Genomic DNA, 14,099 nt, shown 5'->3' with positions numbered 1-14,099 from the left:
AAAACCTCACCGCAAGCTTCTTCCTAAAGCTGCGCCCGACTCCCTGGCAGAGAGTCCAACAATATGAAATGCTTTGCTTAATCTTTTATTTGCTGACCTTGATGAGGAACCTGTTAATCAGTCATTTCATGAGACGAGGAAGGATGACTTGGCATTTTTTTTTCTAATTTGGCATGGGACCCATCAACCCCGAACACCGCGGGGCGTGGGGCGGGTGGGGGGGGGGACGGATTTTCCCTATGTGGAAGTTACCTTTTCAGAGAGGAGGCGTCGTTCGGTTACAAAGACAGCTGTTAAACACAGGAGGACTTGGCACTGAGTTGCTGAGCAAGTGGGAGACGGTCTTTGACAAGGTCAGTACTGATTTTTAAACCTTCATACAATGCCTCCCATCCTCACATCTTAGTCACCAAAAAAAGAGAAATGTTTCAAAATATGTCCTTAGCACAGCAAATATTTGTTTTCTACTCACATGGTACATCTTCGGTGTGCTTAGGGACAGACAGTTCACGAGTTGCTGTTGGATACGTCTGTATGAAAAAGTGAAAGTGAAGAATTTAGCAAACGAGGGCATGAGCATTGTGATGTGAGGAAAATTAATGTGGGGGGAAATATTATTATCATTTTAGGTAACCTGAGAATATGACCAGTGCAAGAGAGAGTGTAGGTGTTCATACTAAAGTTACTTTCTCTATGGAAGAAGTCAACACACACAGCTGTGAATGGTAATACTGTAATCCTGTAGATAGAGGCTGTGAAAATTCAAAATCGAAATTTATTATAATAGGATGAAATTACTCTAAGTGTCAGGGGAACTAGACTGTGTTCCTTCTCAGCTGTGCTCAGCTAACTGAGCAGTCCCGCTGTCTCTCTGGGGCCCATGGCGAGTCCAGCAGGCAGCCGGAGTGGGTCTCTCACCACGGTGCTGTTGGTGTGTTGGGCTGGGTAGTTCGTCGTAGTGGGGAGCTGTCCCGTCCATGGGCTTTTTGTCTGTCTGTCTGTCTGTTTGTTTGTTAAAAATATTTGTTATAGAAATGTGCATTTCATTGGTTTTAAGGGCTATACTTGACAATAGTGTTAACATATACTTCCTCATATTTTTAAATTTTACAGCTTTCAGATATCGACAATAATTATTTGTTTACAACTTTTGCAAGAAATCGTCCCTCCCCCAGTTCTGTGGGCAGAGTTGCCCTGCATTTTACTCTGCACTTAGGAAGAACACAGAGTGGGGTAAAGTTCCATTCCGGGGCTATTTACAGTCTGGTGCAATGGCAGGTATGAGTGGACAGAGAATTAGTGTCTTTTCAAAACGACTTTATCCTGGGAAAATCACATAGATCTAAAAATCACATAGCCAAGTGCAATCAGCTACATGGTATTTCCAGCTAAATTGCCAAAAAATGTGTCTGTTAGGACAACATGGTTGATGATTAAAAGCTAGTTAACATGCAGAATGATTAAAGGTGGATAAAATCTTATTTGTGCTGGAGCTTTGAGTCAAGAGATAGATGGATGGATAGATGAATAGATAGATAGATAATAGATAGATGACAGACAGGTGGATGGACTGACAGACAGAAGAAAGAAGACGCATGTGCTACCCAACGTGTTCAGAGCCTTACCTGACTCCCAGAAACTAGGAACAGGAGGGGACTTGCATTTGCGGATTCCTATGATGACTTTTATGTAGATCATCACGTTTAACTGTCTCAAAATCCCTCAAATTACATATACTTATCTCCATTTTTAGAAGAGAAAATTGGGGTGCAAATATTAAACAATCTGGCCAAGTTTATGAACCTCATAAGGAAAGGAGTTGGGCTTTGTCTCTAAGTCCCTCATCTTTCTGCGAAGAAACACCGTGATGAGGACCGCCCCCAGAGACTTAACTCCTTAAGTCCATGATGGAATTATCATAGGATATATTCCTCTCAAGGAATATAAATCTACTTCATTGGGGAGGTAAAATATAGTTATGCTAGTTCTCAATTTACTCACAGGCTTTTAGGGTGTCAATGTAAAGCAAGGCAAGCACTCCCTAATATTTCTTCTTGTCAAGCCACTAAAAATCAGCTAACAGAAAGGAACTCGTGAATTCAATGTCTCTCTCTCCCTCCCTTTTAACCATTAGTCAGCTAATTGATTCTGAGTGGGGCAATGAACAGGGGCCTCAGAGAGAAGCACAGAGCCTGCTGACATGTCCCATGGTGGAGTGAAAAGGCCCCAGACCTGAAATCAGAAGATGAGCTCAAACTAACCCAACGCTCGCAAAGCATAAGCGCATAGGACAGGCGCTGTATCTTTTGAACTTGTTTCCTCATCTTTAAACTAGGGTATTAAAAACTGTTTCCTAGGGTTGTTGCCGAGGCAGACACACTTGCTAGAGACTCATTGTGAATCAGGAACAAGAGTGTCACCTCTGGCACACTGTTGCATCTCTCAGGTCCTCATTTTTTGTTGACCACAGTTTCATGATAGCTTTTGGCCCAGTCTTGATGAAGGCATTGGGGAACTCCTACTTGGGAGGTGAAGAAAGTTGCCTTTGAGGAGGAGCTTTATGATAAAATATTACATAAGATAGAAATTATTTCCCTTTGTAACTTGAGCCTCAATCGATGGAGAAAGGGAACTTAATGACAGGATGTGAGTCACTAAGCTCTGTAAATTCTAGCCCATAACAGACACATTTCACAGCTAGTGCAAGCTTTATTCCCCTTTTCATTCTGCTGAATCATAGCGTCTCCATTTCCCATGATAAGAGAGTATAATACACAAAGTCTCCACTTATGAAACAGGTTAATTAAGTATGTTTCCAAAATATTTTTTTAATTTTATTTTTTTCACTTTTTTTGTATACATTGCTTTATTGTTGTTCAGTTACAGTTGTCTGCATTTTCTCCCCACCACTCCCCCACCCCCAGCCATACCCACCTCCCTCCTTTGATTCCACCCTCCCTCTTGGTTTTTTCCGTGTGTCCTTTATAGTACTACAAAAGATTCTTTATTTTTTTCTTTTTTTAAATCCTCATTCAAGGACATGCTTATTGATTTTAGAGAGAGGGGAAAGAAGGGCAAGAGAGAGGGAAAGCAACATCAATCAGTTGCCTCTCGTACATGCCCTGCCAAGGGACTGAACCCACAGCCTAGGTATGTGCTCAGGCTGGAATCGAACCAGTGATCTTTTGGTGTACGGTACAACGCTCCAACCAACTGAGCCACAACAGTCAGGGCAAAGACTCTTTCCTTTCTAAAGCTTAGGCTATTGAATCTCACATTAACATTGTGGACATTGAAAACATTTTGATGCCTAACATTCAAGTCACACTCATGTTTTCAGAGATTATATCCATTTGGGTAAAGGGAAGTATATTGTTGTCCCAAACTCCACCACAACAATTTCGCAGGAGAATTAATATTTTCTAAGCAGATTTTGGGATTTAGATAGAAAATGCAATCTCCTATCTAAAGATTGTTCCTCTCTAACTCCTGGCTTTAGATCCATGCTTTTAATGAGTTCTGGCTGCCTTCATTCACACAGTGACAGAACCAGTCCTGTCCGTTGTCAGAGCCACTGAGTTTCAACATCTGGTTCCAGGCTACGCCCACTTGCTCTGCAGGCTGAGATAGACCAAGGGCTTTCACAGTTTGTTGACCAGACACAAATAAAGCACCTCCTGTTATTATAATAACCAAATGCACATGCATGCAACCACACACCGATACATGTAACAAATGTAACCGAAACTGAGACCTTGTGAACCAGTGCTTACCTAGACTGTGTATAATGCACTCTGATATGTTCTGTTTTTAATTTCAGTTTTTAAATTGGTGAATGTCACAATTCACTTCAGAACTGTCATGCATATCTTAAAAAAAAAAAACACTAAGATAGAAAATAAAGCCAAGATTTTGGTTTTTAATAGAAGTGGGTTTGAGTTCCAGGTCCACCACTTACTTTCAGTAAGTTACTCTGGAAACCTCAGTATCCCCAACTGTAAAATCAAAGTACTAACAGAATCCGTCTCAGGTGATTTTTGCAGGATTAAGTGAACATAAATAGGTGAGAGAAAGCCCATTGTCTGGCAGACATTGAACAAATCTTAGTTCCACTCTGTAGAGTGTAAAGGTAAGGCAGTATCACTTACTTCTCTAGATTATAAAACGTACCAAGTATAGGTAGAATGTAGAATTCCAGGAAAGGTAAGGAATCAGCACCCTGTGTTTTTGGAAAAAATTAAGGTCGTTTGAGCTACAGTTAGGTGAGTCTCAGCCCTAATTTCACCTTTTGAACAAATGCAGCATAGCCGCCAAGATGCTGAGGCCTGACTCTGCTCCCTCTCCCACCCCCCGTCAGTGAAGCCCTCTGGTTTCCAGGCCCCTCACAGGCTCCCAGGGCCTACACCTGGGTGGTTTCCAGCCCTGCCCCTTTTTAGTGCTTGATGTGGATTTCCATGTCCCTCCTTAACTGGTGTGTGACTATGGACATGGCATTTAGCCTCTGTGCCTCGGTGTCATGACCTGAATAGTGGGTACAGTAACAACTAGTTCACGGGGCTGTTGCGAGGATTAAAAATATGATGTGTCCCAAGCAAGTAGCACTGGGTCAGAATCATTAGATTTTCAGTAGAAATTAGTTGTCTAATCCTTCCCCTCCCCCTAACATGCACACAGACACCCTTACCACAGACTCCCCCCATTAGCCTGCCAAGTCAATCAGATTTTACCCAATAGAGACATGAGAATGGTTTGTAGCAAGTTTCCAGGGTTGGCTAGCGATGGGTGGGAATTTAGGCCAAAAGGGACATTCCAGAGACTCTTCCAACTCTGCCACAAAGAGGGCAGATGCTCCTTCAGCATTGTTGGTGCTCTTCCACCACACATCATAAGGCGACTTTTTGCTTTTGTGGTTCCATTCATTCATTCATTCAATCATTCATTCACTCACGTTTAGAGAAAACAGGAGGCCGCATCATGGCGGGGAAGCCCAAGCTTCACTACATCAATGCACGAGGTCGAATGGAGCCCATCCGGTGGCTTCTGGCTGCAGCTGGAGTCGAGGTCAGTTCTGAGTTCTGCCATTTTAAGCTGGATTGGAAATTGACTACTGAACTGCTTTCTGACTAGGCTAAAAGCTTTTCTTACCTTGTCATGAGTTTTGCATTAAAAGAAAAACTGCTAGTTATTAAGAGATGAACAGATTTGGTCTAATATTAAAATCTCTTCTCATCGAAGAACATAAACAGTCAAAATAACTTTAGGAAACTAATCACAATGAGGACCTGATTTGGATTTGGATATAACACACCACAAAATACCACGTGCAACTTTCCTGCGGAGTTAGAACCACGCACGTTCATTGAACATTGGGTGAAAGAATCGTTGTTGGTGTTAGGTGCGATAATGTACTTTGGTTATTTTAAAAGTAATTCTCATGTGTCAGAAATACAGATGGAGGTATTTAAATGTGAAATACATGATGTCTAGAATGGGCTTTACTACGGGAGGAGAGTAGGTGGGCAGAGACACCACACGGGGTTGGCTGGAGTTGGTAATTGTTGAAACTGGGTGATGGGTACAAGGGGGTCATTCTCTGTCTTTTTTATGCATGCTAGAAATTTCCATAATAAAAGATAAATGAATGAAAATTAATGTAATTGAAGTTAAAGCATTAGCCAGAAAAATGGGGAGGAGCAGACTGTAAGAAACTGCCTGTTAAAGATTTAATACACACACTCAGCAACAAATCTGTTGGGCCCCCTTAAGTTCCAGGCTCTGGGGTAGGTCCTGGGGATACAGGGTGAGCAAGACAGACAAGGCCCCTGCGCTCAGGAAGCTTACCTTCCAGTGAGGATGCAGGCAAGTGAATGGGTGCTTCAGAGGAGGGATGGGAGCATCTAGGAGGACACCTCTGCCCTCTAGAGGTGTCAGTGAGAAAATCTTCAGTCCAGATCAGAGAGACCCAGTGTCTCTGAGGGTTTTCCTGGGCAGGGAGTTGTGGATGAACTCAGGAGACCTTGTCTCTCATGTTAGAGCAGTAGGAGAGGGTTTCAGGTGAGGTGGCGGTGTGCAGCGGGAGCTCTGGTGTGCTCCCTCCGTGTGCTACCCTCCGTAATCACAGGTTTCCCTAAGCCTTGGATTATGCTTTTTGGATTGCTGAATGAATGCATAGGACTTCAGTCTGGCCCTTTCTTAATTCCATGAAGAAACAAGTACACAAATACAAGTAGTGCCATCCAGCTTGTTTTCTCTCCATAAACCGAAACCCCACAGTTTTGCTGTAGTGCAGAGTTCAGCTATGTTCAGGGCCTCTGGGCAGGATGAGTTCAGCACAGGAGGGTGGGCTGGAATGAGGCCAAGAGCATCCCAGGCTTCCTCTACTGCGTCCCAGCTTGACTGGAGAGCACGTGGGACTAGGACTATAGATGAAGAACAGTGCATTTCCACCAATGTTAGATTTCTTTAAATTAAAAGGAGAAAGGATGGATGATATTATGAAATAGTAGCCATCTTTAAACATCTAATGACAACTTATATTTATGAAGCACTTAGGCTTCAGCTGGCATTGTTCAAAGGCCTGTGCAACTTAGTTGATTCATCTTCACATAAACCTACAACACAGGTACCATAACTACAGACATTTTATAGATGGAGATGAGACACAGATTCAGTAATGTGCTTAAGTAAATGAAACAAGTACATGAAAGAGGTGATATTCACATCCAGGCAGTCATATCAGAAACCCGGGGATATTTTTGGGGGGGGGCTAAAATTTAAAAACTAATTTGGAAACCTTTTTTTCATCCTTATTGGGAATTCCAGCCTAGTGTGTGCATACTTTCCAAAAGGGGAAATTCTGAGTAGAAAGAGTTCAAGCTGTACAGCAAGGAGGACCCGTTTCACCTTTACTGTGGTCCCATAATGCGGACTGCGGCCCCTGGTGGCAGCATCTCAGATGGTCATTGACCCATGGGTACCCCGTGCTGGGACACACACACTGTCCTGTCTCACGTGGAGACAAAGGCTTTCCCAAGATGTTAAAACCCCAGAACTAGCAGAACTTCCCAGCCCCTTCCCTCCAATAACACTCTCCTCCCAAATCACAACCTAATCATTGACAGGCAGAAGAGCAGGGTGGAGGTGAGTGGAACCTCCAAATGAATCCAATAGGAGCAGTTACATGCTGCGACCCACGCTGTATTCATGATGGCTCTTACCCAGATTCACAAATGGCCAGGGTCACACTCCTCCATGTACCTGCCAAACTCAGAGAGCTTACCTCCTCCACGTTAGGTACTGGACAGAGGTCATTCAAGGTTGAAAGTCCTGTAATGCTGTGGAACAAATAACAAGAACTGCTTTACTGTTTCTGCTTTCCAGTTTGAAGAGACATTTTTGGAAGCTCCAGAAGACTTGCTGAAGTTAAGGAACGGTAAGACGAAGTGTCTAAAGTGCTCTGATGAGGGGGCCTGCCAGTCCATAAGGAGGTCTGAACACCAGGCAATAATCTTTGTTTCCTTTCATATCTTTAGTCATTTCAACAAACATATTTTCATCCTAAAACAGTGTGTGCTCTATGAAGCATTTCACTGTACTTTTTCTTTTTTCTTTCATAAGATGGGTATCTGATGTTCCAGCAAGTGCCGATGGTCGAAATCGATGGGATGAAGCTGGTGCAGACCAGAGCCATCCTCAACTACATTGCTACCAAACACAACCTCTATGGGAAAGACATAAAGGAGAGAGCCCTGTACGGTACTGTTTCTGTTTTCCCCTCTCAACAATCAATAGCACCCGTTTAGATTCTTCCATGAATGAGCAGGCTGTGTCAGGGATCATGACCAGCAGCAGCATGGGCCTTGGAGGCATAGACTGAGGTCCAGTCCAGCAGGGAGCATGAGGATGAGGGATCCCACCTGACTGGGAGCCAAGCAGGTGGGAGCACAGAAGAAGGCTCAGTCCGCGGTGGAGCACAGGGGTGACAGAGGTTTCCAAACACTGATGAGCTATGAAGCCAGGAGGATGGGGCAGCCAGGACTCCAGGCGCTCAGGCCTTTAGGATGATGAGGCTGGGGAAGGGGAGCTCCAAAGGAGCTAATTTTCAAGTTCCAGAAATTACTAGAATGATTAGCAGGAGCCTAACCTATCAGCTAGTTGTGTGGACTGGCCCCTTGACAAGGGTGAACAGAGGCTGGTCCTCAAGAGGCCGGGGTTACCTTGCACAGTTGGAGACAGAACTGAAACAGCCAGATTCATTTCATACAACCACATCTGGGGTGTGGGGGGGAGGTTCTCCATTCTCCTTCCCATAGTGATGGGACCGCATGATTGAAACTAAAGTCTTGTAAGGAACTGTTGGCAGTTACTCAGAAATTTGAACATAGAGTTACCATATGTTAGCACCTCCACTAGTAGGAATGTACTCAAGAGAGTCAAAAGCACATCTATACTAAAAATTGTAAAAATCTGCTCAAGCCCTGGCCAGAGAGCTCAGTTGGTTAGAGCATCATTCGGATAGGCCAGCGTTGTGGGTTTGATCCCCTGTCAGGGCACATACAAGAACCAACCAATGAAAGCATCAATAAGTGAAACAAGAGATGGATGTCTCTCTCTCTCTCTCTTCCCTGCCTCTCTATCTCTCTAAACCAGTAAATAAAAATTAAAAACATTCATAACAGCAATATTCACAGTATTCAATTAGTGGGAACAACAGAAATGTCCATCAACTGATATTAATGCACAAAGTTAAAGTTTTGCGTATCTGTCAGTGTGGTATTATTTGGCTATGAAAAGCAATGAACATGGATAAACCTTGAAAACATTATGTTGCATAAAGAAACCAGACACCAAAGGCTCATATTGTGTGATATCACTGAGATGAAATGTCTAGAACATTTATATTCATAGAAACAGAAAGCAATTTTGTTCCCAGGGCTTGGGGGTGGGGACAGAAAGAAATGTGGAATGTTACAACAACACCCAGTAATTCTTTTGGGAGAATGAAAATATTCTGAAAGTAGAGTGTGGTGATGGTACAGAAATCTGTGACTTTATGAAAAACTACAAAATTGTACATTTAAAAAGAGTGACATTGTGGTATGGGAATTATATGTCAATAAAGCTTTTATTTATTTATTTTTTTAAGAAACCACTTATAAGAAGCCCAGCAAGGAACAATAAAAACATGTCTCCTGGAATATGCACTGGTTGGAATTATAGAAACAATTGCACCAGTTCAGGGGCAATTTTAGGTGGCGTTCGGAGCTGTGCAAACTCGGCTGGAGCTCGGAACCAGTACGGGGCAGGGCTGTGGACCGGTGCTCTATGGGAAATAGTGGGAAGAACTGCTTCCACTGGGAGTGTACATGGGCCTGGGTGATGTGACAGGATGAGACAAGGAGAGGGACATGACGGAGGTGGCTCTGCCAGGGACTCTCTGGAGATTACTCAGCTGGCAGGTCTTTAGCCTTAAGAGTCACACTGAGCCTGGGCCCAGAACAAACCGCAGCAGACGTGGCAAACCCTAGGTACTGTCTCAGTGGTTACTCGCAGTGATTCCACCGGGTTCTCTCTGCCTGTGACTCTGGACACCTCACCGCTGTTCTCTGGCCCTGTATTTGGTCATGTGTACAATGAAAATTTCAACGTGTATATCTACCTTCATATGAAATGCTAAAATTAAGTGAAAATGGTAGGTGAGTGAGTGGCAGGAGAAAATGCACCCAGTGGAAGTGGTTTGCCTTTCACCTCCTGATGCCCCATTGTTTACATGTTTAAAGAGTAACTCGTCAGTCAGGCGACAATGAACACTTGGATCATTTTTGTCTTTCAGGATTGATATGTATTCAGAAGGTGTGGCAGATTTGTACGAGATGATCATGCTTTTTCCACTGTGCCCACCTGATCAAAAGGGTGCCAAGATGGCCCAGATCAAAGAGAGAACAACAAATCGTTATTTCCCTGCCTTTGAAAAAGTAGGTGGGCTGTTCAGCGTTTGGCGCACTGAGATGAGAGAGGACAAAGAAAAATCGTGCCTGGGCAGTCCTGGGGTGTTGTTGACCTTCGCTTCCCCTGAGCCCTCCTGAATGCTCATGTAGCACCCTGGCTCCCTAGGCATGTTACAGAAATCAGCTGTGGGGAGGGTACGTGTCTATTACACCCAAGTGATAATCTTCCAGAACATTGCCATTGGCCAGGACCCAATTTAGAGCTCTGTATTTGATGGCATTCCATGTCATGGTCAGAGTGTGGGCCATGGGAGGCTCTGAGAGCCACACTGGGGATGGAGTAGACTCCGCAGAGACTCGCCATGCAGGGGCTATTCATCCAGGAGGAGCATGAGGAAAGCCATGGGTCAGAAAGTGTTCTGACAGCATGAGAGGGGGACAGGAGCCCAGCTGCCCGAGAGGAGACTAGGGTAGCGTTTCAGGGATGTGTGAGATGCGTCTACACAAGGTGGGGGTGGGGGGATGGACAGGAGGAGACAGATGAAAAGATGCTAAGAAACAATGCCCAAAATGTTGGGTCGTCAGACTTTAGAGGAAAGCCTCTCAGACTAAGGAATAGGGTTCATCACTATGTATGTAGTACACATCATAGTTTTCACTGTGAAGGGAAAAAGAAGAACACATCAGATTAAAACTTCCTGAAATCAAGGCACATAAAAATTATGGACTGAAATAATCATGAGAGATACAGGAGGATTCCACATAAATACAAGGTTTAACATCGATACCCTCGTCTCTGTAAAGCACTAAAAAGCATTTATAAGGCATTCTTTCATTCATCCTACAAATGTTAATTCATTACTTGTGTGTCCATCTGTATCAAGAAACAAAGAATTTAATGCGAGCCTGAAAATACACTGCCCTGGCCTTTGCGGTGCTGAGCATTTAGCGGTCACCCACAGAACGGCAAGCTCATTAGTCACTACAGTTTGGGAATCCACACTTTGGTGTCAAAGGCTCCATGATAACATGAAAATACAAATCTTAAAAAATACGTTTTGATGTTACTATAATCTTTATTAAGTAATTACCTATTCTTTTATATGTATACATGATCTGAAAGTGTATTTGCCAAAATGGTGTCTTCAGCTGGTGGTGCGATGTGCTTATTCTCTTAATACTTTATGATTTCCATATTGCTGGACCATTTTAAGAAATATCACATATTCCCCAACATTTTATTATGAAAACTTTCATACCTTCAGAAAAATTGAAATAAATTTACAATGAACACATATGGACCCACCACAATAATACAACTATTAGCCTTTCATTATGTTTGCTTTATTATGAGTTTCTATCTTTCGACCCCTTTATCAATCAAATATATTATTTTTGGAAATATTACAAAGTGAGTTGCAAGCATCCCTAGACATTCACCTAGACATCTCAGACCTAGACATTTCAGCAGCAGATCGCAAAACAGTGCAAGTTAGCAGTCAGAGACGATGCTGTGAGGGAGATGGTGAGTTCACGTTGACCCAGGTTCATGTCAGGTCCCAGAGGGAGAGACCGGGAAATGAGGAGAGCAGACAGAGGAGAAGTGTAGACCCTGAAATAGTCTGCTCAGGATTGAGGAAGGATGCCGTGGAGATGGAGTCTTTTCCCAAGGGAGAGAGAGAGAGGACAGTGTGGAGAGCCCTCCATGTCCTGACATCACAGAGCGTCTGGGTGGTCAGGGCATGTGGCACACAGAAACCCGGGCCAGCAGAAGATGCACATGGGGAGCCCAGCGACGTGGGGACGGGAATAAGAACCGGTAGCTTGTGCTTTAACTGAAGAGAGAGGAGAGAGCAGGAGAGCCTTGCTCCCCTCTGTCTCACTGAACCAGGGGCAGTGAATGTGGTCTGATGCCCCCACCTGCCCAGTGAGGCAGCAGAGGCAAGAATTTGGGCTGGAGAGACCTGGGCAGGAGCAGGGCCCCGTGTGATTGTGCCTGTGTTCATAATATGATCCCTCCAATTTACCAGGTGCTCAAGAGCCATGGACAAGACTACCTGGTAGGCAACAGGCTGAGCAAGGCTGACATTCACCTGGTGGAACTTATCTACACTGTTGAAGAGATTGACCCCAGCCTTCTGGCCAACTTCCCTCTGCTGAAGGTAATCTGTGTCACAGCCCGCAGAGGGAAGGGCCACATCTCCCGTCTTGGAATCTAGTATTTGGACTCTTGGACAGGTGATGTTGTGACCCACATCACTGCCTGCAGGTCTGCAGAATTTGCTCATAGGCCCAGGTCTGAGGCATGAAAAGAACCTTGTTTTGCCAAGGGAAGTGGAGGTGGATGCTGCCCCAAGGAGAATAGCTTGTCTTTTACAATGAGACAGACCCAGGACTCGGCATTTCTGTCCTCAGCCCTCTTCCCATTGCAGCGTCTGTCCTCATTTCCTCTGGATTCCCTTCCTCCCAGGTGTGTCCTTGTCTGTGTCACCTGAGTCTGTGTGAGTAGGTGTCCTTCCTCTGAGTTCCTTCCTCATGTCTTCAGTTCCTCCTAACTTTCATATATCTTCATTTTTCCGGTTTGGCACCTTTATCTGTGTTGCTCTTCCTTGTTTGCACAAGAGCGATGAATCGATGAATCGACAGGATTCCCATGTAGGGAGGGAGACGGGGAGGACTGAGAACTGAGTAAAGTCTTCACCGAGTCTCTGGGGAGAGTGCTGTTGAGCTGTGTTTTCTTCCTCTCATGCTCACGTCTTACTGGCTGTTTGATTGCCAGTCTCATGCTGGTGCTGAGGGAGGCGACTCTGTTGGTCGTGGTCTAGGAGGGTCTTGGATTCCCTGGCTTGTGCCAATGGTGGGTGGGTGTTTTGTCTGCTCTGAGGCTGTGCTCTTGTGCATTGCAGGCCCTGAAAACCAGGATTAGCAACCTCCCTACGGTGAAGAAGTTTCTGCAGCCTGGCAGTCAGAGGAAGCCTCCCCTAGATGAGAAAGCGTTAGAAGAAATCAGGAAGATTTTCAGGATTTAAATAAAGCTGGCATGGACGCCCAGCATGCGCAGGATCGATCTTCTGAAATTTTCAACAGTGAAGTGCTCTACTTAGAAGTTAATCCTGGTACTTGTGAGACTAAGAATCTTTTTCAAAGTATAAGTGCTAATTTAATTAGAAATCAACTCTGCAGATTTACTTGCCCAGCAGTCTATTTTGTTTTGGTCAAATGTGAAATCATGATCACCTTCTAGGATGTGTCTTCACCTTTAATAAATGGAGAAAAAGTTTCATGGACTCTTTGATCTATTTAAGGGTTGTCATAGAGCACATTATCAAAAGAGTTAGGTAGAAACATTCATTTGACACTCTTAGTTCCACAAAAATAGTCTTTCCGTTCTGACACACAACATAAACACTTTCTTCTCTCTCCCTCTCTCTCTCAAACCATTTTCTTCATATAAAAAATGTGTTTTATTCAATTATGAAATTACTATTTATTTCACATGTAACATGTAATTAGTCAGTGTTCTGGGAGCTGGGTAAATAATGATGGCAAAGCCAGATATTGTCTCTGTCCTCATTGGGGTTACTCTAAGGAGAGAAACCCAAAATAGGTAATTCTAACCCCAAACCACGTATATCAATTTCCTAAGGTTGTTGTACCACAGTCCTACAAATTTAGCAGCTTAAAACATTAGAAGTGTATTCTCTCACAGTTTTGGAGTCTTTTAGTGCGAATGAGGTTGTGAGCAGGGTCATGCTCTCTCTCCAAAGGCTTTTGGAAAGGCTCCGTCCTCGTGTGCTCCTAGTTTCTGAAGGTCACGGGCAGTCCTTGAATTGCTTGTCTTATGGATGCATAACTCCAGTCCCTGCCTCTATCGTCGTGTGGCAGACTTCCCATGTCTGTGTCTGTCTCTAACCAGATTCCCCTCGTTTTGTATAGATACCAGTCTTCAGATTGGTGTCCACCCTAATTCAGTATGACTTCCTCTTGATTTGATTACATCTGTGAAGACCATATTGCCAGATAGTCACCTTCAAAGATACCCAGGGTTAGAACTTCCCCATACACTTTTGGGGGGACATGACTTAATCTACAAGACCATGCTCAGGGTTGCAACAATGTTGGGCATGAACCTGAAAAGGACACATTTGTGGG

The 14,099-nt window shown here is 44.0% G+C and overlaps 1 protein-coding gene across 1 annotated transcript; it reads left to right on the top strand.

The window, feature by feature from the left end:
- Window positions 1-223: 223 nt before the first annotated feature.
- LOC112302231 (glutathione S-transferase A2-like) lies at window positions 224-13,114 on the top strand. Its single transcript, XM_024557857.4, has 7 exons — window positions 224-353; window positions 4,955-5,061; window positions 7,381-7,432; window positions 7,618-7,750; window positions 9,833-9,974; window positions 11,978-12,109; window positions 12,854-13,114. Exons 2-7 carry the CDS (start codon window positions 4,975-4,977, stop codon window positions 12,974-12,976), a joined length of 669 nt encoding a protein of 222 aa, XP_024413625.2. The 5' UTR covers window positions 224-353; window positions 4,955-4,974; the 3' UTR covers window positions 12,977-13,114.
- The last annotated feature ends 985 nt before the right edge of the window (window positions 13,115-14,099 follow it).

The sequence above is a fragment of the Desmodus rotundus genome, chromosome 11, assembly GCF_022682495.2.
Source record: "Desmodus rotundus isolate HL8 chromosome 11, HLdesRot8A.1, whole genome shotgun sequence".
NCBI classification, from domain to species: Eukaryota; Metazoa; Chordata; class Mammalia; order Chiroptera; family Phyllostomidae; genus Desmodus; species Desmodus rotundus.
Note: the sequence above shows the minus strand (reverse complement) of the source record. Positions and strands in the feature narration are given on the sequence as shown.

Bases quoted from the DNA above. Each gene is read 5' to 3' on its own strand.
- LOC112302231 (XM_024557857.4), top strand. From the start codon at position 4,975: ATGGCGGGGAAGCCCAAGCTTCACTACATCAATGCACGAGGTCGAATG. The intron at 7,433-7,617 runs GTAAGACGAAGT...TTCTTTCATAAG, and splicing joins CTTGCTGAAGTTAAGGAACG to ATGGGTATCTGATGTTCCAG. The intron at 12,110-12,853 runs GTAATCTGTGTC...TGTGCATTGCAG, and splicing joins CCAACTTCCCTCTGCTGAAG to GCCCTGAAAACCAGGATTAG.